At 37.1% G+C, this 22,150-nt stretch overlaps 1 protein-coding gene across 3 annotated transcripts in view; it reads right to left on the bottom strand.

Annotated features, from left to right (window-relative positions):
* The window catches only part of VAV3 (vav guanine nucleotide exchange factor 3), a 439,383-nt gene that overhangs the window by 39,372 nt on the left and 377,861 nt on the right, over positions 1-22,150 (bottom strand). For all 3 annotated transcript variants that reach the window (XM_070467721.1, XM_070467720.1, XM_020869586.2), the window contains exons 22-25: positions 22,034-22,068; positions 12,511-12,627; positions 11,866-11,953; positions 4,313-4,442 (exon numbers count right to left, since the gene is read on the bottom strand). In XM_070467721.1, coding sequence (XP_070323822.1) covers positions 4,313-4,442; positions 11,866-11,953; positions 12,511-12,627; positions 22,034-22,068 — 370 coding nt within the window. The remainder of the gene's footprint in view (positions 1-4,312; positions 4,443-11,865; positions 11,954-12,510; positions 12,628-22,033; positions 22,069-22,150) is intronic.

Genomic DNA, 22,150 nt, shown 5'->3' with positions numbered 1-22,150 from the left:
GTCTTTCATGACACCAATATTTTTGAAGAGTAGAGGCCAATTATTTTGTAGAATGTCATTGAATTTGTGTTTGTCTGATATTTCCTCATGATTAGATTCCAACCGTGGACCCTGGGGGGCAGGAATACCGCCCAAGTGGTGCTGCAGCCTTCTCAGAGCATCACATTAGGAGGTATATGATATCAAGTTGTCCCATCATTGGTGATGCTAATTTTGATGACTTTTATGGTTTTTCTACTGTCCCTTTTGTAATTAACAAGTTCTTGTGATGAGAAACTTTGAGATCACGTAAATATAGTGGTAACCAACAATTTTTTTTTTAAACATTAACCAACTCTGTGGCCCAACTAATTTTCCATTTACTTGAGAAAATACCTAAGGTCTATTAATAAGTTACGAAATAGCTAGTTGTGCAACTTTCCCAAGTATAATGGTCCATTACCATTCTACCTTACCTCCTTTTCTCACGTGTACAAAGAAAGAAACAGGAGCTGCTTTTGAAAGAACATAATAAAATATCTAATCTCATTCCTTATTCATCAGACAAGAGAGCTGGGGCCCAGACAGGCTAAGTGAGTTGCCTAAGGTCAGACAGCTTACTCAGTAGCAGCCCTGAAAATAATTAAGTGCTCACTGTAGAAGAAGAAAGGGAAAAGTCAACTCGGTGCCCTTCAAATACACAAGCCCTAAGGCTACACCTGCAGCAGTCTAAGGCAGTTTTTCTGTGACCGTTTTTGGAAAGGAATGAGATTCTTACAGAGATCCACAGGATAGGGCAGAACATCCTCCACGGGGCCACTGCAGTCTCCAGGAAGCACAAGAGCTCACTGCTGTGCCCGAGTTCTCTCTGTTCTCCTCCTTCCTCTCTCCATCTCTAGCAGAAACACTCAAGTCATTGCAAAGGCGAAAACAGTCTCACAGTCCTCGGACCGCATCGCCTACAGTGGGCTCCTCACCTGGAAATGCTGTGTGCTTCTTGTTCAATACTCTGGATATCTGCTTAATTCTAAGTAGTATCTTTATATATGTTTATTTTGAAATTACATGAGATAGGCCTGTTATAATCTTACCATATTTTACACATTTGAGAATAGTTTTTAATTTGCCTAAGAACATTCTAACCTAGGGGCTCTAAGATAAAGAACCTGGCTGCCAATGTAGGAGAAATAAGAGACATGAGTTTGATGCGTGGGTTGGGAAGATCCCCCAGAGGAGGGCATGGCCACCCACTCCACTATTCTTGCCTGAAAAATCCCATGGACAGAGGAGCCTGGAGGGCTATAGTCCATAGGGTTGCGAAGCATCAGGTATGACTGAAGCAACTTAGCACACACGCATGCATTCTAACCTAGACTAATACACAAGCAAGCAGCCTCTTCTACAATGCCCTGGGTCTTTCTTTTCCAAGCTGACTATGTATTTAAGAGAAAAATAATAATAAATAGCAGGCCTCGGGAGCTGGAACTCCAGTCTTACCCAGAACACAGGTGGTTCTTGTCTTTGGCTTCTCTGCTCTGCTTTCTCCGTTACTCAGAAGGAATGGAGACACCATGCCCTGTCCAAGCCAATGCCCCCCAGTATTTACTGCTTCTTCATAAAAATTATTCTGAGACGATATTTAGCAGTACACCCAAAGCTATGAACCAGAGGTAATGACTCTAAAGACATCCTACACAAACTTTCTATACAGAGTATGTAGAGTTTCCTCTTTACCACTTCTTGAGAGGCACATGCATAAAAACAGAAGCAATGCTTTAATTAAGAGTCAACCTTTAATCAGGACTTGACATAAAATGAGCAAGGGATATTTTAAAAAATCATAAAACAAAGATGTAAGTTGCTATGAGTTAGAACTAGTAATTCAACTATTAGAAATGCAGGAAAATGTGTGCTGTGTTAGAAGAGGAGGGACTAGTACTAGTAGGACTAGCAGCAGCCACAGAAGTGGTAGAATCGGCAGTAGCTCAGCTGACTTCCGCTGTGTGCTTACCACGTTATCAGCACTCTGCTCAGCACTTTATGTACAGCACCTCATTAATCCTCAGAATGATCTTAGTGTCCTCACTGCATACAAAGTTAGCAAGCAAATAAAACACTGGGATAATAGAAATCTAAGGTTATACTCCTGCTCTATGGTAACAACTGAATAATCCTGGAGTGTAAGATCCTGGAGACCATCAAGAAATTATCACTGATTGATGCACACCCTCACTTCTTTCTGGTCACTTTGGGAGTGGGATCTGTGCTGCTCATCCTATATAGAAACAGACTCCTAACCAGACTTGTCAGAGCCTCCTCATTAAAGTATAAGCTCCATAAAGTCAGGGACTTTGTATTCTCAACTACTATTCCCCATACCTAGAACACTGCCTTGTCTGTGTTAGGTAATTATTATATGTTGAAGGAATGAATAACTGAATAATAGGTGAACAAAGGCTAGCTATAACAAAGATTAAATTTTAAATGAATGATTTTCTTTTACTTCTCAATTATAAAAGGGTTCTTATATCATGACTTGCCAGAGTCTTAAAAAGACGGGGTTTACAATGTTTGAATTCATGACTCTCAAAATCTTCCTGTGGCTGGCATGGATGTTCAAAATCATGCAGTTGGATATGCTTTAAAAGAGAAGAAGAGTCTGTATCTCCATCCCTAGTGACTGAACAAGTTTGAGCATTACATATTTGGTTAAACACTAAACAAAAATTTAAACTAGGCAACTTCGTTTGCTGTTGAACACAACTTCGTTTGCTGTTGAACACTAATCTCTGAGCATCTACACGTGTGAAGCACAGGAAGTGCCAGTCCTTTGTCTGACTGCCAGCCCCTCACCTGGATGTTCTAAAACCAAGTGAGCAACTCAAACAGGATCTGTAGAGTAGCTCACCTCCTTGGCAACCTTTATCATCTTCTGCTACTGGGAAGGCAAACTAGAAGAACTGAAAATTATACTTTCCATGTAGGGAAAATGTAATAACCCTGGTAAATTTGTAAGGAATTTTGTAGAAAGTTTGTTTTTTGAGGGAAAGTTCCATTTTTGAATTAGCAAAAATTATGGCCTATATGAGTGTTTAAGATAATTGGGTAACAGAGGGCTAAAAGCATAGAAAGATAAATTTTAATGTATTTCCAGTTTCAACAAAAAAGTGTGCTCTGACTACTCTCATTGGACAAGCCTGTTCATTTATCACTGATCGCTGTGAAGAGAACAGCTACTAAGTTATTCAAATTAAAAAACCTGTCAGTTGATGTGACAAATTACTTGTATATTTACTTTATGGAAGTGCTATGAAATTTTACTGGTGGTGTTAGTGCCCTGAGCATTATTTGTTTCCCTTTCAGTTTCTGCTTTTAGGGGAAAAAAGGTAAAATTATATTACCTGATGCAAATTCTTTTTCAAACACTCTAGATATTCTCCTTTTGATTAGGCTAAACATTCTGAGGGCAATAAAATTGTGTTCGTTTTTCTCTAAAACAGTTTTATTAATAATTTTTAAGTGCTATTAAAATAAGGGAATGAAATCAGTTTATTCCCAGCATTTTTTCATCACAGTGTTCTCTTTATACACTGTATCTACTAACAGGAAGATTATATGACATTAAATGATGATGAGAAAAGTTTTTCACTTGAACTCACATTCAAATTATAATAGGGGACATATGTACAATTATGGCTGATTAGCATTGTTGTGTGGCAGAAACTGACACAACACCATTAGAGCAATTTTCCTTCAATTAAATTTAAAAATTATAACATGCTTTTGGTTTGTATGCTAATCTCTGTGATTATGTGTGGCACAGTGCTCATTCCAAAAGTGCCTAATGTATACCTTTAAATATTGAAATCAAAGGAAACATGCTTTTAGTTACTTCAAAGTTCCAAAAATAATCATTGAACTGGAATCAACAAGCAGACTTGGGGTGCGAGGTTAGATGAGAGAACTGTGCACCAGTCTTGCTTAAATCCTGTTAATCAAACAGGATTGTGACCATAAACATGTGTCAGTTAAAAAAAAGTTTGGCTAATATAAAAGTCATGGAAAAGTACAAAACTTACATATTAACATACCCTTCATTTCTGATGAATTTGACACAAACATCATTTTTAATTTGGCACAAAGAACTAAATCTAGGCATGTTCATAAACCTGCTGGTCCATCTGATTCTACTTTGCTCTGGAAAAAAAATTCCTTGTTAAATTCATCAGCATATAAATTGGCTCTGTTTCAAAATTTGGAATGAAGATGTTTAAGGTTATCATGCTTCAATCCTTAGGTGTCAGCAAATTGTATTCTAAATTACAATACTCACAGCTGATGCCTGGTCTATTACCCCTCTGTCCAGTTGAATGTTCTGGCTCCTTGTATGGAAACTGCAGAGTTGTATCCAAGGTTCTGAATCCTTCTTTAAGAGAATGATGCTTGTAGTACTCCACAAGTTCCTTTAGGAAAAAAGAATGAAACACACAAACTCCTTGACACATAATTATTTACAGTGAAGGGATAATCAATTTAATGCTAAATTTTCCATAAGCTCCCTGGTGCCTCAGTGGTAAGGAATGTGTCAGCCAAAGAGGGGGTGCAGGTTCAACTCTAGCCTGCCACCATCTTCCCTGGGTCACGAAGATCCCTTGGAGAAGAAAACAGCAACCCTTTCCAAGATTCTTGCCTGGAAAATCCCATGGACAGAGGAGCCTGGCAGGCCATCGTCCATGGGGTCGCAAAGAGTTGGACATGACTTAGTGACTAAACAACATGTTACAATAAATAAATGGTAACCTGTCCCTGCTTCCTGGATGTAGAAGACACCCAACTAGTATCTGTCCTTGTTACCCAGGCCGTTTATAATGTGAGTTACCCCACATTGTTACTCAATATCCTGTTAGTCTTCAGTCGGATGTAGTAAGTAAAAAGAAGCCATAATAAACCTCAAACTCAGAACAGAAATTCTTGTTCTTACTTATGAAATACTTTATTTTTGTTTAGGGAGGCAAGAGCTGTTTTAGGAATATATAGTAATCTATAGTTTCCTACATTTTCTTTTAACATAGCAGAAAAACAAACTTGATCCTAAATATGCTTTCCCACTGTAAACCAAAGTTGTTAAACCACAAATAGTGCTTACTTGACATTGTTTCTGGCTTTTGAGGAAGTGTTAGTGAACTTCTCTTAGCTCTGTATGTCACCTGGTACTCACAGAAGTCAATAATGTAGTTCTTTCCAATTTTCTCTTATACCTAATTTGCCTTAAATACATCCAAGCCTAATACAATAACTACCCACCATCTTTCATCTCATCATCTTTCATCACCACCATCTTTCATCTCATCATCTACAATCTCAGAATATTTCTTTTGTGATGTCAGTTTCACAGATTCTGCAGAAATCATAATCCCTCTACTTTAAACAGAAAATTAATAATGGTTAATTCATAATGGAAAATGGATATTATCACTAGATGAGTACCAGTTATGTTTCTTAGGAAAACCTGAAATGAAAATAAAAGCAAAATAATTTTTAACCTAATGATTCAGTGCTTCTTCTACAGCACTATTGTTTTAAACTGTATAAAAGCAAATCATTTCTTTTAAAAAAAAAATTACATTGTCATTAACTCAGCCCTTCCATTCAGTGCTTATGTTCAAAGCCCCCCAAACAAAATAATCGAATCAAAGATCACCTGAAAGAAGAGAAAGAGAATTTTCAATGATTTATTTATTATTTATGAAAACTCGGATGAGTTGTGGGATGCATGGTGTGGGGTGTTACAGGGATCACAGAGGTTATGAAGATAAGGTTCTGAGGCATACTCACCGTGGAAGGAAAGAGAAGGGTTATGGGAGTTTGGAGGCAAGAAGGAAAGTGAGCTTCCTTTTCAGAATCCAGAGAGGAAGAGGGAAGAGTTCATGAGGGGAGGTAGCTTGGTTTAAATTGAATAAAAGGGTAATTTCAAAAGCCAGGAAGGACAAAAGGATTATTTTAAGTAGAGCAGACAGGCTGGGAACAGACAAAGATAACAAAGACCATCTTCATAAACTAAAAGCAGCATGGTTTGGTTCAAGTACTGGATAAAGCAAATGGAGATTCTTCACCTTTCACATCTGTAAAATGGGGATAATAAACCATTTCACAGACTATAGCAAAGAAGGTATAAGGTACCTAGTACCTGTGACTAATCATGAGAACTGCCATGATCACATGTGCTACACAGTTTTATATACTATATGTAGTTTTATATAGTTATATAGTATATGTATAGTTTTATATAGTTTCTTACAGTCTTCAGACAAGAAACAAGAGATGGGTCTTTTCCCCAGTGATGTTCAAGGCTCAGTGAGATTAATCAGCTTGGGCAAGGTTGTAAAACTGGTGTCTGGCTCTGAAGTTTGTGTTCTCAACTACATTGTACTATTAGTAAATAGTACCTGGTAAATGTAAATATGCAAAAAGGGAAGCAAAGGGAAGGAGCATTTTCTAAGTATCTTCTTGTTTTCTTAGACCCAAGATGATATGGTTTTACACATGCTATAACTTAAATTTTTTTTTCTTCCATTCGTTTTTCCTTGCTTGGGCCTAGATTATAAGCATCCTTGCTGAAGCAAAGGAGTATCTGACCAACTTAAAAGAAAAAAAGCTAAAATATCAGAAGTTTTCAGTTCAGTTCAGTCACTCAGTTGTGTCCAACTCTTTGCGACCCCATGGACTGCAGCATGTCAGGCTTCCCTCTCCATCACCAACTCCTGGAATTTACTCAGACTCATGTCCATTGAGTCGGTAATGCCATCCAACCATCTCATCCTCCGTCGTCCTCTTCTCCTCCCACTTTCAATCTTTCCCAGCATCAGGGTCTTTTCAAATGAGTCAGTTCTTCGCATCAGGTGGCCAAATATTGGAGTTTCAGCTTCAGCATCAGTCCTTCCAACAAATATTCAGGACTGATTTCCTTTAGGATGGACTGGTTGGATCTTCTTGTAGTCCAAGGGACTCTCAAGAGTCTTCTCCAACACCACAGTTCAAAAACATCAATTCTTCAGTGCTTAGCTTTCTTTATAGTCCAACTCTCACATCCATACATGACTACTGGAAAAACCATAACTTTGAGTAGATGGACCTTTGTTGGCAAAGGAATGTCTCTGCTTTTTAATATGCTGTCTAGGTTGGTCATAACTTTTCTTCTGAGGAGCAAGGGTCTTTTAATTTCATGGCTGCAGTCACCATCTGTAGTGATTTTGGAGTCCCCCCAAAATAAAGTCTGTCACTGTTTCCATTGTTTCTCAGTCTATTTGCCATGAAATGATGGGACCAGATGCCATGATCTTAGTTTTCAGAATGAGTTGCTTTAAGCCAACTTTTTCACTCTCCTCTTTCACTTTCATCAAGAGGCTCTTAGTTCTTCTTCACTTTCTACCATAAGGGTGGTGTCATCTGCATATCTGAGGTTATTGATATTTCTCCCAGCAGTCTTGATTCCAGCTTGTGTTTCATCCAGCTTGGCATTTTGCGTGATGTACTCTGCATACAAGTTAAATAAGCAGGGTGACAATATACAGCCTTGACGTATTCCTTTCCCTATTTAGAACCAGTCTGTTGTTCCATGTCCAGTTCTAACTGTTGCTTCCTGACCTGCATACAGATTTCTCAAGAAGCAGGTCAGGTGGTCTGGTATTCCCATCTCTTGAAGAATTTTTCATAAGAGTTTGTTGTGACCCACACAGTCAAGGGCTGTGGCATAGTCAATAAAGCAGAAGTAGATGTTTTTCTGGAACTCTCTTGCTTTTTTGATGATCCAGCAGATGTTGGCAATTTGATCTTTGGTTCCTCTGCCTTTTCTAACCCAGCTTGAACATCTGGAAGTTCACGGTTCACATACTGTTGAAGCCTGGCTTGGAGAATTTTGAGCATTACTTTATTAGCATGTGAGATGAGTGCAATTGTGCGGTAGTTTGAGCATTCTTTGGCATTGCCTTTGTTTGGGATTGGAATGAAAACCTTTTCCAGTCCTGTGGCCACTGCTGAGTTTTCCAAATTTGCTGGCATATGGTGTGCAGCACTTTCACAGCATCATCTTTTAAGCTTTTAAACAGCTCAACTGGAATTCCATCACCTCCACTAGCTTTGTTCGTAATGATGCTTCCTAAGGCATCAGAAGTTTATATCCCCAAAATGGCTTCACTGATCAGAATACAGCATTTATATTATGGTGGTTTTAACATGATTTGCAAAGGCAAGGTCTGGAATTAAATTCTGCTCAGAGACCAATATTATCATTTAAGTTTTTTAAATGCAAAATTTTGTAAGGTCTCTGAAAGAATTGTACACTTTATCATTTGCATCAGCAACACTATATATATATATATATATATATATATATATATAAAACATTTCTCTTAGTTTTATCATTGAACTGAGTGAATGTGTTCTTTAGGAAAAAATGTGCAAATTAAGTAATCGTAAGCCAATAACTTTGAAGTTTAATGTAACTGAAATTGTTGTCAATGTTATAAGTAATTTGTTATAAGTAATATGAATTTTATGCATGATATATCATGAGTTAGTATGAATTAAAGTTTATGAGAAGTTGGCTAGAAAACACAGAATTATCATACTGAAAAGGACTTGTTAATCATTTAATACCTACCCACCTCCAGATTTTATGGTAGCAAAAAATGACTTTTCCAAGGCCTAGGGCTGTGTGGCTTGGTAAGCTGCAAAACACTTTATCATCACTTCAGTAAGCACGGAAGACATTTTAGCTCCATTTTTACCATCTTATGAGGGTAAATCTTCCTGCATGTTTCTAACTGGTAGAATTAAATAGTGCCACTGTGGATCTCTTCTAATTCATGCATTTCTGCTTTCTATATTTTAGTCTAATCCGCCCCCGCTTTAGCAGTCATTGACCTTCAGGTACTACAAGTAAATAAGAAGACACTAAACAAAAGAAATCGCTAAGCTTTCCTTATCTCACACTGACACAGTGGTGTCAACAATTCAAGTCTCTCTGAAAAATAATGAGTGAGAGCGAGTTATTCCAATTACCAAGGAAACGGGCAATGGAGATGATTTATAAACAGCATTTGGACATGGATTGTCTGGCATACATGAAAATTAGAACAAAATTAATGCCTTGTAATCTGGATACAGAAATTCATTTATAATTTAAATTTAATGACTAGAAAAACAAAGATTTCGATTAACCAAGCCATTGAAACTAGAGGAGGTAAAAAAAAAAAGGTTAGGTTATAACCACCTGAGGTCAATCTTCTTGAGAAACTGTCTAATTTAAAACAATTCTATATTTTGTTTGCATTTTACATCCTTTCCCAATTAAATTTAATCCTAGAGTGTCATTAGGTAAATGAATATTACATAGGTGATATAACGTTACCCGTCACGATTGGAGGAAACTAAACTATACTTAAGAAATAACTCAATTCCTAGACCAAGATATACTTATAATGGCAACTGGGTCATTTCACATCAGCATAAAAGGCATGACAAAAGGTAACTCCTTAAAGTTGCAGAGGGAAGCCCCTAGCTCCCAGAGAGAATGCCTATTAACCCTTTATCTTCCAGAGGGGCTGGTACTCAGATAGGAGCCATTCCTTCCGATCAGGTGTCCATGTGTGGCATTTCCTAGTTTAGGGTCCAAGTATAGAACTATTTGAGGTTTTGGTACAGATAGATTTACTAATTTGAGAATTTTTTCAGAACTGAGTCCTTTTAGAATTCTTCAGAATCACAGTGATTTCACACAGTGAGGACTCAATATAAATTTGTTCAAGAAATGAACAGAAACAAAGAAGAGATAGGCTCAGACGAGTTCAATGGTCTCTTCAGCAATTTTTTACAGTGATTTTTCTTCCTGAAAAAGTATTTTATCTAAGACTGAGATTTTTTAGCCCCTTGTCTGTCTTTTCACAATCATATCCATTTGCTTTTTTTTTTTTTTCGGTTTCATTGTAGTTTTGCAATCAATTCTTAATCCCCTCCCTTTAACTATCTGTATTATGTACTTCCTTACAAAAGATCCCCTGATATGGAGGGACAGAACACACTCATGTGTCTCCAGCAGTGACATTTCTGATGTATTACACACACCCTGTAATAAACTCTGTTAGCTTATGTGAGCTCTGTGACAACTACTTTTACTTCCCTTTCCAGAACTGAAAACACTTTTACCACTCTCTGATACAAATTACTTGAAATCTTGGTCTTTATGGCATATATTATAATCACAGCTTTCCATGCAGATAGGAACCTGAAGATCTATGTTCACTAATCCAGGTCATGGTGTTATTTACTGGCTTTTCACATCTAACCTCAGAGGATGAGGAACTTTCTTGAGTGGAATCCAGGTGACACAAAGTTGAACTGATTGGTTCTTGCCACAGATTACTGCTTTCATCCTCTTTGCTTATCTCCTGTGATGGGAGTCCCTTTTGTTGCTTTCAAAGTCAGCAAGGCTGGTAGTCAACTTTGGCCCTACAGCATTTTTTTGAAGTCTCATATTAACCATGATACCACAGAGCAGCCTCATTACCAAGCACCCTAAGTTCTGCAGGTGAGAATCAAGCTGGTGTGTCTTTGCAGTGATGTGGAGACACCCTGTGCATGCTTTTTTCATGTCTCAGCTGGGGCTGTCACTCATTATTTGCGCATCCACTTGCCACCTCCCTGCTAGGTTTTCCTTTCAGGAAGAAACCTCCTCAGGTTCCGTTCTCTCTGTGCACAGCTTGCTTGCTCCAGCAGAACGTAAGTCGCTGCCAGCAGGGAGGATGCCTGGATCTTGGTTGCCAATTTGACAGGGTTTGCATTTTCCAGGACACATCCTTAGGATGCTGCCCATCCTTAGCTTTTGAATTGGGAATCTGATATTTATGTCATGACAGGTTTTCTTACTTTTCTTTCAACTCAGTTCAATTCAGTTCAGTTGCTCAGTCACAAGATGCTTCAATTTTTTTAAAAGGCTGATTCCTCTCTTGATCCAGTTCTAAATTTTTGGATAAGACTTTTAAGCTGGCCTATTTTGTAAGGCTCTCTTACACTCAGTTTTAACTTTAGTGTTAACATCTGCAAAGTGCTTTGAGATGTTTTCTGGATGGATGCAGTATGTATCATTTGATTGATGGTTCAGTCAGTGAGTGATCCTTCCCAATGTTACTCAAAGTACTTAACAGAGCTCTACAAAGGCATCTTATGTCCTATATCCAAATTCTTCATTATCTTAAGAAACTCTCCAACATGAGAAACAGGCCTGAGATTACTTTTCAGGAAATAAGAACTTTTTTCTTTCCTGTTAGCAGTGCACATGTAATGATATATATGTATTGTTTATATGACAATACATAATATTCTTATATGCTAAGTTGCACTTTTTAAAATCAGAATTAATCATCTTTATATGAAGCAAGTTGGTAACAATATACTCTTTCAATTTAAATCTAAAATTGTTATGAAATCACTGTCATATGGTAAAAGTGTGATCTTGTCCAAGGTAATGAAGGAGAACTGTAGCACAAATGACTTAGACTAGAAAATACAAAAAGGTTTTCCATTTGACAGTATATTGTATTTTGCATGAAATGAACCTGAATGTGTCTATGGTTCTAAGAATCATATAGTGTGGACCCTGAAATATTATCTTAAACTTGCAAACTTAGTTTACAATGAAAAATATGTTTAGGGCAATATAAAACTTAACTAGAATTCTTAAAATTTTCAGGATTCTGCTGCAAAATTAAGATATTATTCTCTTTAAATGTTTCAGCAAGCAAAATTTCCAAGAAACTATAGAACTAAACTGACCTTTCCAATAAGAGAAAACTAAAGACCACAGATTGAAAAGAACTAATCAATGCTTACCATTAAACTTTTAAACTTTCTATTTTCCGCAATGTGAAAAAAGCCATCTCTTGTTAAAATCTTGATGTGCTTTGCTTCATTATTGTACCTGTGGGCAATGGATAACTTATGAATATAAATGTGTTTTTAATCAGTAGAAATCAATAATTACCAGAGGGCATGCCCCAATAACATTATAAGAATTAATTCTGAAGACAAAATATATACCTATGCCAATACACTGGTGACAGCTAATTAACAAAATATATTCACTAGACTGGTTGAAGATACAACCAATTTTTGAAGTGAGATTGGGGGGCAGTAGATTTGACCAATCATTCTGCCCAATTTATAAGATCAGTTTGAGAATACAGAAAAACAAAATAAAATCTAATAATTTATAATTCTTAGGATTTACTAGAAACATACACACATCAAATCACTGAAGCACAGTGTTATGAAAGAAATCTGGTATGCCAATTAGCAGCCTATAACACTTAATACCACTTTTTTCTAACAGATATTTTCAAGTATTAATGAACTGTCTAGAGAGATAATGCATTATTTCTGCTGCAATTAGAACCTTGGTTTTCAACTTCAGTGTTGTGCATGTCAGATGATCCATGCAATTATGAAAACAGGAAAGCTATTTCTTGTCCTACTTACTTAATGCTAATTGCGTATTCTCCTGACTCTCTGGTCCTGTGTCTCACAAGGTAAGTACTGTTTACCCTGTTAATAAGTTCAGTCTCTGCCTGCAGTCTTTCCATGGCTCCAGCATACCTGTGAGAAACAAGGACACAGAAAATTTGGGTAATACCTCAAAGAGCACAGAGGCTAAAAATGTGTCAGGATTTTAATTTAGTGGCAGATCTGAACTGTTTTTACTGCTATACTAATTATATTATTTCAAAAAATAATGTAGAAAAATGTCCTTTAAATACATTCAAAGATACTGTAATCTCTACAAAGATTACAACAGTGAACAGTGCCAAACACACTACATATTTATCAATAAATAAGTGGAACAAAGAGAGGAATTAGTGGGTATTGGATCAGAGAGAGAGAGAGCTGTGGAGAGTTTAGGGTCAAGAAGGAAAAAGACTTTGGGGAAGGATGGCCCATGTAAGACACACTCAGATATACACACACGTGTACACATATACACACATTCCTCCAAAATTTCACATTTTCTAGGTAAAACAGTATGAAATAAAATCTCTTTTGAGTATTAAGAAAATTTAGAGACAATTTAAATTATTTTTAAATAATTATTTTTTAGATATAAAATTCTTATAGTCCACAATTTTGATAACCAATTTTCTTAAGAAACTACTAGTAGCAAATAGAATTTTTAAAAGATATTTTCAAAACCAAAATTCTGTTGTTCCCAAACTCTGCTGGCTTAAGCATACAAAAATTCCATAACATTAAAAGGGACAAATTCAATGTTAAAATATTCTTTAATGACCCTTCACATTAAATACAGGTTTAGCTTTTACTGACGAAACATTTCGAGATTATGGGTAATAAAAGTTAAAGGAAAAAATTTTATGTTGAAGTTGGCTATCTTTCAAATCAATATTCTAGAAAATTTCTAATTTCTATAGATTCATGTAGCCCCAATGCAGTTGGGCTCCCCTAGAGACTCAGTGGTAAAGAATCCTCCTGCCAACACAAGGGATGTGGGTCCCAGGTCAGGAAGATTCCCTGGAGTAGGAAATGACAACCTGCTCCAGTATTCTTGCCTGGAACATTCCATAGACAGAGGAGCCTGGCAGGGTACAGTCCATGTGGTTGCAAAGCATTGGACACGACTGAGCAGGGCTGCCCGTTCCACACACACACACGCAAATACACACATTCCCTCTACTCCCACTTCCTGGTGAGTTTTTATCTTAAACGGGTGTTGGATTTTGTCAAAAGCTTTCTCTGCATCTATTGAGATGATTACATGGTTTTTATTCAACTTGTTAATGTGGTATATCACAGATTTGCACATATTACAAAATCCTTATATCCCTGGGATAAATTCCACTTGATTGTGGTGTATGATCTTTTAATGTATTGTTGGATTTAGTTTGCTAGTACTTTGTTGAGAATTTTTGTGTCTATATTCATCCATGATATTGGCCTGTAATTTTTTTTGTGTGTGTGGTATCTTTGTCTGGTTTTGATATCCGGGTGATGGTGGCTCACAGAATGAGTATGGAAGTGTTCTATCCTCTGAGATTTTTGGAAGAGTTTCAGAAGGATAGGTGTTAACTCTTCTCTAAATGTTTGATACGATTTGCCTGTGAAGTCATCTGGTCCTGGACTTGTTTGCTGGGAGTTTCTTAATCACAGTTTCCATTTCAGTACTTCTGATTGGTCTGTTCACATACTTTCCATTTATTCCTGGTTCAGTTTGAGGAGACTGAATTTGTTTTTGAAGATCTTTTTTCTTCCCCTCCTCTTTTGTTCTCTCCTCTTGTCATTTGATGTCTATCTTTAGTGATGTGTTTGGATTGCTTTGTTTTTTTAATTGTGTGTTTCAACCATAGATTTTTGCTTTGTTGGTTCCCAGGAATCTTTTTGAGTGGTAATGTAGTTTATTTTAAGTTAAAATATATGTTGTTATTCTTGTTTAGTTGCTAAGTTATGTCCAACTCTTTACAGCCTCATGGACTGTAGCCCACCAGGCTCTGCTGTCCATGGAATTTTCCAGGCAAGAATACTGGAGTGGGTTGCCATTTCCTTCTCCAGGGAATCTTTCTGATTCAGGGATCAAAGCTGCATTTCCTGCACTGGCAGGTGGACTCTTTACCTCTGAACCACCATGAATATAGCATTTAAAAATAATTTTCTTATTTTAAAATTATTTTATATTGGAGTATATTTGATTAACAATGTTGTGTTTCATCTGACAGCAGAGTGATTCAGTTATATATATATATATATGTATATATATATATATATATATATAAAAATATGTGTGTGTGTGTGTGTGTGTATGTATTGTTTCAAAATTATTTTCTCATTTAGGTTATTACAGAGATCAGAGTTCTCTATGCTATACCTTGTTCTCTATGCTATATCCTTGTTGATTATGTTTTCAATATAGCACTATGTGCATGTCAATCCCACACTCCCAATCTATCCCTCCTCCTGACCTTTCCCCTCAGTAACCATAAGTTCTCTAAGTCTGTGAGTCTGTTTGTTTTGTGAATAAGTTCATTTGTATTATTTAAGACTCTGTATATAAACTGATGTCATATATTTGTCTTCCTCTGTCTCATTTCACTTAGTATGATAATCTCCAAGTCTATCCATGCTGCTGCAAATAGCATTATTTCATTCCTTTTTTATGACTGAGTTATTTCATTCTTTTTATGGCTAAGTTATACCTTTTGTATATATGTACCACATCTTTATCCATTCATCCATCACTGGACTTTTAGGTTGCTTCTATGTTTTAGCTATTGTAAACAGCATGGCAATGAACATTGAGATGCATGTATCCTTTTGAACCATGGTTTTCTCCAAATATATGCCCAGGTGTGGGACTGCTGGATCATATGGTAGCTTTATTTTTAGTTTTGTAAGGAACCTAAATACCGTTCTTTATAGTGACTGCACCAATTTACATTCCCACCAACAGTGTAGGAGGGTTCACCTTTCTCTACACCATCTGGAGCAATTATTCTTTGTAGACTTTTTGATGATGGTCATAATGACTGGTGTGAGGTGATTCCTCATTGTAGTTTTGATTTGCATTTTTCTAATAATTAGCAGTGTTCAGCATCTTTTCATGAACCTTTTGGCTGTATTTCATGTGAATTCATGTCCTTCTACCCTGCCGTCGTGTCTTCTCCCATCTCCCATGACATTTTGATATAGCAGTCTACAAATGTACACAGTTGTTTTATGTTGCTGATCCCTTAATTTCAAGTTCATCTCCAGTATCTGGCATTTGTATTCTCCTCTTCTCAAAATTGCTGGTTTTGATATCATATTTGTATATGGATGATTTCCTATGTTTGTGTTTTCTCTTACCAGTGAGATTTTCCATTTGTAGTTTTCTTGATTCTAGCTGTGGCCTTTTCTTCTCCACCTACAGAAGTCCCTTTCGCATTTGTTGCAAAGGTGGTCTGGTGGTGCTGAATTCTCTTAGTTTTTGCTTATCTGTGAAACTTCTGATTTCTCCATTGAATCTGAATGAGAGCCTTGCTGGATAGAGTATTCTTGGTTGTAGGTTTTTCCCTTTCATCACATTAAATATGTTGTGCCACTCTAAAGACCATAAATGGTCTGCAGAATTTCTGCTTAAAAATCAGCAGATAACCTTATCAGGGTTCCCTTGTATGTTATTTGTTGCTTTTCCCTTGTTGATTTTAATATTTTTTTCGGTCTTTTATTTTTGTCTGTTTGATTAATACGTGTCTGAGCATGTTCCTCCTTGGTTTATCTTGTATGGAACTCTGCACTTCCTGGATTTGAGTGAATGTTTCCTTTCTCGTTAGGGAAGTATTTGGCTACAATCTTTTCAAATATTTTCTCAGGCCCTCCTTCTCTCTCTTTGCCTTCTGAGTTTTTATCAATTCAGATTTCAGGACAGAAAACCACTGTTTCTCTATTTATGCTCATGCCATCATAGTGCTGCCCCTCACTCTCCTTCCTGTAACTGCTCCAAAGCCTAGCCACCATCTGACCCAGTTTTGTCATGTTGTCACATTCAAAGAAACATCCGACATCAAAAAACAAGTCCTCAAGTTTTTGTTTGTTCAACCTTTGTTTCTACCCCAATTTTTTTCCCAAGTTCTCCAAATGAATTATAGACGCCCCAGCGATACCTGTTGAGCACCATGTACTGCACCTATTAATTCTTTCTATGGAGACATCCTTTTTTTCCAAACCCTGCACCCTCTTGGTCTAATCACCACTGCTTTCTCTCCAAGCCTGCTGAATTAGTGTAGTCCTGGAATCCCTTCACTCCCATTTCCTAGATTTTGTATCTCCCTCTTTCCTGGTTTACTAGCTAATTCCTCAGATTTCTATAAATGAATATATGGGATGTAATACTTAGAAGATCTCATATCTATGATATTTGTATTTTACTTACTAATCCTTAATTCACAATTTGGTTGGATAAATAGTTCTAGGTGACAAATCATTTGCTTCTCAAATTTTAAGGCACTGTTCTGCTGTTCTAACTTCCAGTTCAATGCCCATTCTGATTTCTGAGTCTTTGTAGGTCATCTTTTTTTTCCCCCTCTCTGGAAACTCAGATTCATTGCTCTATATAGCAGAGTTCATAATAATAAGCCTTCCGGTTATATGCTGTACTAAAAAGTTCAGTGTTGTCCTGGGCTTTCAGGAGCATCTTTGATATAGAGTCATATAGCCTTCAGTTCTGAAAAAGTTTTGGTTTTATCTTTTTTAATGTATATAATTTTTGTTAGTTTCTCTTTCTCAAGTTCCTATTAAATGAAGGCCAGACTTCTCAGGTCAGTTGTCCACTCTATCTTTTCTCTATTATCGCTCTTTGATTTTCTAGAGGATTTATTCAACTTTATTTTCCAATTTCTCTCCTCAACACCGAGAGAGCTCTTTCTCATTCTCAGTCTCTGTCTCTTTTATGAAACATCCAGCTCACTTATATGGATATACTGTTATCTCTTAATTCTGAGAATATAAATTAAAGGCTTCTCTCTTCTGCCCATGCTAATGTTTGTAATTCTTCCAAGGTTCTTTTTGACATTTCTTTTTTTCTCTACTTCAAGGCTTTTCTCAAATGTCTGGTTAATCTCTGTTGTCTGCTCATATTTTGCTGGATGGCTCAGGAAACTCAGACAGGGGCTCTGTATCAGCCTAGAGGGGTGGGGTGGGGAGGGAGGTGGGAGGGAGGTTCAGAAGGGTGGGGATATATGTATACCTATGGCTGATTCATGTTGAGGTTTGACAGAAAACAACAAAATTCTGTAAAGCAGTTTTCCTTCAATAAAAAAAGAGAGAAAGGCATCCAAGTACTGACTGGGAGTTCTGTGTGGGGGCAGTATGGGAGGCTCACTGGGTTGGAACTTGATCATTTGGGAAGAAGCTGATGATGGGGCTGGATTCTAGGCTTTTTAATTCTGAGTCTATTCCATTTCTTTAGAGAACAATCTTCCAAATTCCTATCTGGATGCAAGGAGAGGGTAGTCCATGTGTGTGAGACACAGCTGTCGCAGTACTGAAATTGAGCTATACAAAGGAACTGACGATCATCATCAGTCTGTATACTGACTTTCCTTAATTTGATTGATCTGTTTTCAGTATAGCATCTCTGCCAATTTTTTCTGGGCCTCCTCTTTCCAAGTCTAGGCCTCATATGGCTCAATTTTTCCAAGTAATATACCTTCTAATTCATGTCTCTTGCTAAGGGAGGGAAAGGTAAGTTGTCTGACTAGTTGGAGGATGAGGCAGGGACACTGGTATCTGCATCCTTTACTCCATAAGGATTTTCAGACAGTTCCTCAGATTTAAGCCCCATGTCCATCTCAGTCTTCATGACACCCAAAAACACAGACTGAAGATAATCACCTTGAACTCTGTTTTATTTCATGGCTTATGAAAGAGACAAAGTTTACCTTATGGGAACAGCTTTAAAATGCGAAAATAATAAGGATATTCAATTCCTTAGTGACTTGAGAAAGTGGAAGTCACTCATAGTGTCCAACTCTTTGTAACCCCATGGACTATACAGTTCATGTAATTCTTCAGGCCAGCATACTGGAGTGGGCAACCTTTCCTTCCTCCAGGGGATCTTCCCAACCCAGGGGTAGAATCCAGTTCTCCCGCACTGCAGGCGGATTCTTTACCAGCTCAGCCACACGGGAAGACCACAAATACTAGAGTAGGTAGTCTATCCCTTCTCCAGATCTTCCTGACCCAGGAATCCAGCTGGGGTCTCCTGCATTGCAGGCAGATTCTTTACCAGCTGAGACTAAGCCATCAGGGAAGCCCTCTTAATGACTTGAAAACCACAGTGTAATTTTTCGTTTTAATTTTTCTGAAACTGACGGTTTCCTTTTCTGATATAGTTGATCATTTTGTTCCTTAGCAGAAAGCATTTCACATGAAACTGCCTGTTTAGTGTGAAGAAACTGTCACAAGTTTCTTAAGAAAAGAAAAAGTAATTTTGAAATTCTATTGTCTTTATTTCTTACTGTTTTCAAGGGTGTTCCCTCATCTAAACATCTTGATTTTTTTTTTTATCATTAGGAGCAATACTATTTGGTCATAATTTAAATAGAATTTTACATATTGGCAAGGGTACATTTTAAAACAAAGGATTCAAAAGCTAATCTCCTGTGTTCTGAATGGTTCCCAGGTATCTAATCAGTTTATTTCATAAAATCCATCTTGTGCGTGGCATTCGTATTTCTCTAAAATCATTAGTTTTGTAACTATTATGCCTTCTTATATAGAAATAGTAAAAGAAAAGAGAAGGAAACTGTCATCACACTTTCATGATTTCACCAGTTCTTGATGTTTTACAGTTTGATCATCGATGCTATCAGTTCTGTTCTCCAAAATTAATTTGTCGGGGTTACAGTCTTTAATTCCATGAAAACTAAGACCTCAAATTTGTCAAAACAGGTAAACATATAGCAAAGATTTCCAGTTCTATCACAGACCTGCTATAATTTCTCAGCAGGCTCAGTGTTGAAGCCAGGGAAGGATGTCAGAGAAAACAGACAATGATTACACAAAGCAGATGTGGCTGGGGAGGGAGAGTAAGACTGCCCAGGAAAGGATCCCATACTATGGTCAATGTATTCCTACAGTAACCTGACATTTTTCATGCTTTGGTCATATAACAGAAAATGATCAGTTTAAAATATAAAAAAACTCAGGTGTTACCTATACTTGTAAACTGAACTAGTACTTACTATATACTCTCAGAATACCTCATTTATATCCATACCCTGATTTCTAATTTGTATGCACATATTTCAATATCAAGAAAATAAAAATAGATGCAGTCATTTTAAGAGGAGGTTAGTCATATCACTAACAGAAACAAGGAAACAATAGATAATAATTATTACGTTTTAGACATTGTGAGTTTAAGAGAAAATGACATCTTCAACCAGAAAAACTATTTAGAATAGTTATTATCAACATATGATGATAATTAACATATTTTGGGTACTTACTATGTACTTAGTATTATACACATTTTATTTCATCTTTCCAACATCTGTATAAGGAACAATGCAAAGAAATAGAGGAAAACAATAGAATGAGAAAGAATAGAGATCTCTTTAAGAAAATTGGAGATATCAAGGGACTATTTCATACAGGGATGGGCATGATAAAGGACAGAAATGATAAGGACCTAACAGAAGCATAAGAGATTAAGAAAAGGTGGCAAGAACACATAGAAGAATTATACAAAAAAGGTCTTAATGACCCAGATAACCACAATGGTGTGGTCACTCACCTATAGCCAGACATCCTAGAGTGTGAAGTCAAGTGGACCTAGGAAGCATTTCTACAAACAAAGCTAGTGGAGGTGATGGAATTCCAGCTGAGCTATCTCAAATCCTAAAACATGATGCTGTGAAAGTGCTGCACTCAATATGTCAGCAAATTTGGAAAATTCAGCAGTGGCCACAGGACTGGAAAAGGTCAGTTTTCATTCCAATCTCAAAGAAGGGCAATGCCAAAGTGTATTCAAACTACCTTAAAAATTACGCTCATTTCACAAGCTAGCAAGGTTATACTCTTATGCTCAAAATCCTTTAAGCTAGGCTTCAACAGTACATGAACCAAGAACTTCCAGATGTTCAAGCTGGATTTAGAAAAGGCAGAGGAACCATCGAATGCCAACATTCAATGGATCACAGAGAAAGCAAGGGAATTCCAGAAAAACATCTGCTTCATGGACTACACTAAAGCCTTTGATTGTGTAGATCACAACAAACTGTGAAAAGTTCTTAGAGATGGGAATACCAGACCACCTTACGCATCTCCTGAGAAACCTGTATGCAAGTCAAGAAGCAACAGTTAGAACTGGACATGTAACAATGTACTGGTTAAAAATTGGGAAAGGAGTACGTCAAAGCTGTATATTGTCACCCTGCTTATTTAACTTATATGTAGAGTACATCACATGAAATCTTGGGCTGCGTGAATCACAAGCCAGAATCAAGACTGCTGGGAGAAATATCAATAACTTCAGATATACAGATGCTACCACTCTAATGGCAGAAAGTGAAGAGGAACTGAAGAGCTTCTTGATGAGAGTGAGAGATGAGAGTGAAAAAACTGGCTTAATACTCAACATTCAAAAAACAAAGACCATGGCATCCGGTCCCATCATAGCAAATAGATGGAGAAAAAGTATAGTTAAAGCTATGGTTTTTCCAGTAGTCAGGTATGGATGTGAGAGTTGGACCATAAAGAAGGCTGAAAATTGAAGAATTGATGCTTTTGCATCGTGGTGCTGGAGAAGACTTTTGCGAGTCCCTTGGACTGAAAGCAGATCAAAACAGTCCATCCTAAAGGAAATTAACCCTAAATGTTCATTAGAAGGACTGATGATGGAGATGAAGCTCCAATATTCTGGCCACCTGATACAAAGAGCCAACTCATTGGCAAAGACCCTGATGCTGGGAAAGATTGAGAGCAGGAGGAGAAGGTGGCTACAGAGAATGAGGTGGTTGGATAGCATCACCGATTCAATGGACATGTATTTGAGCAAACTCTGGGAGATAATGAAGGACAGGGAAGCCTGGTGTGCTATAGTCCATGGGGTTGCAAAAGTCAGACATGACTTAGCAACTAGACAGCAACAATCCTTTCTAGGCTAAGTTTTTGTTTCAGACAATGGAATTATACTTTTTTCCCCCCTCAACTTCATGAAACCTATTCTTCTAAAATACAATATGCATATTTGCCCATGCCCCATTCCACTTTTGGCTATTATAAACTGGATTTACAGCCAAGTACTTGCGCTTGTACTCATATGCACCATTCTCTGATAAAGATATGGAAAAGGTCAGCAATATATAAATTCATTATGGTGTTCTGTTACATGTGAAAACACCTTTAGCCAGGACAAATGGAAATGGAATGTAGTTTACTACTCCCACGTTTAAGGCATCCTTGAGCTAAAGGTATGGTATTTCAACTCAGCGACATAAACATTTTTAATACTTACCAGGGTTGGCAAGAATAATCTACTGGTTTGGGCACCTAGGATATAAAAAGGCAAAAAATAGATTAATATTACTTAAGGGAAGCTTTTAGAAATCAATCATTAATTCAGTTCAGCTAA

This window comes from Odocoileus virginianus, chromosome 5 (genome assembly GCF_023699985.2).
Source record: "Odocoileus virginianus isolate 20LAN1187 ecotype Illinois chromosome 5, Ovbor_1.2, whole genome shotgun sequence".
Taxonomy (NCBI): Eukaryota; Metazoa; Chordata; class Mammalia; order Artiodactyla; family Cervidae; genus Odocoileus; species Odocoileus virginianus.
Note: the sequence above shows the minus strand (reverse complement) of the source record. Positions and strands in the feature narration are given on the sequence as shown.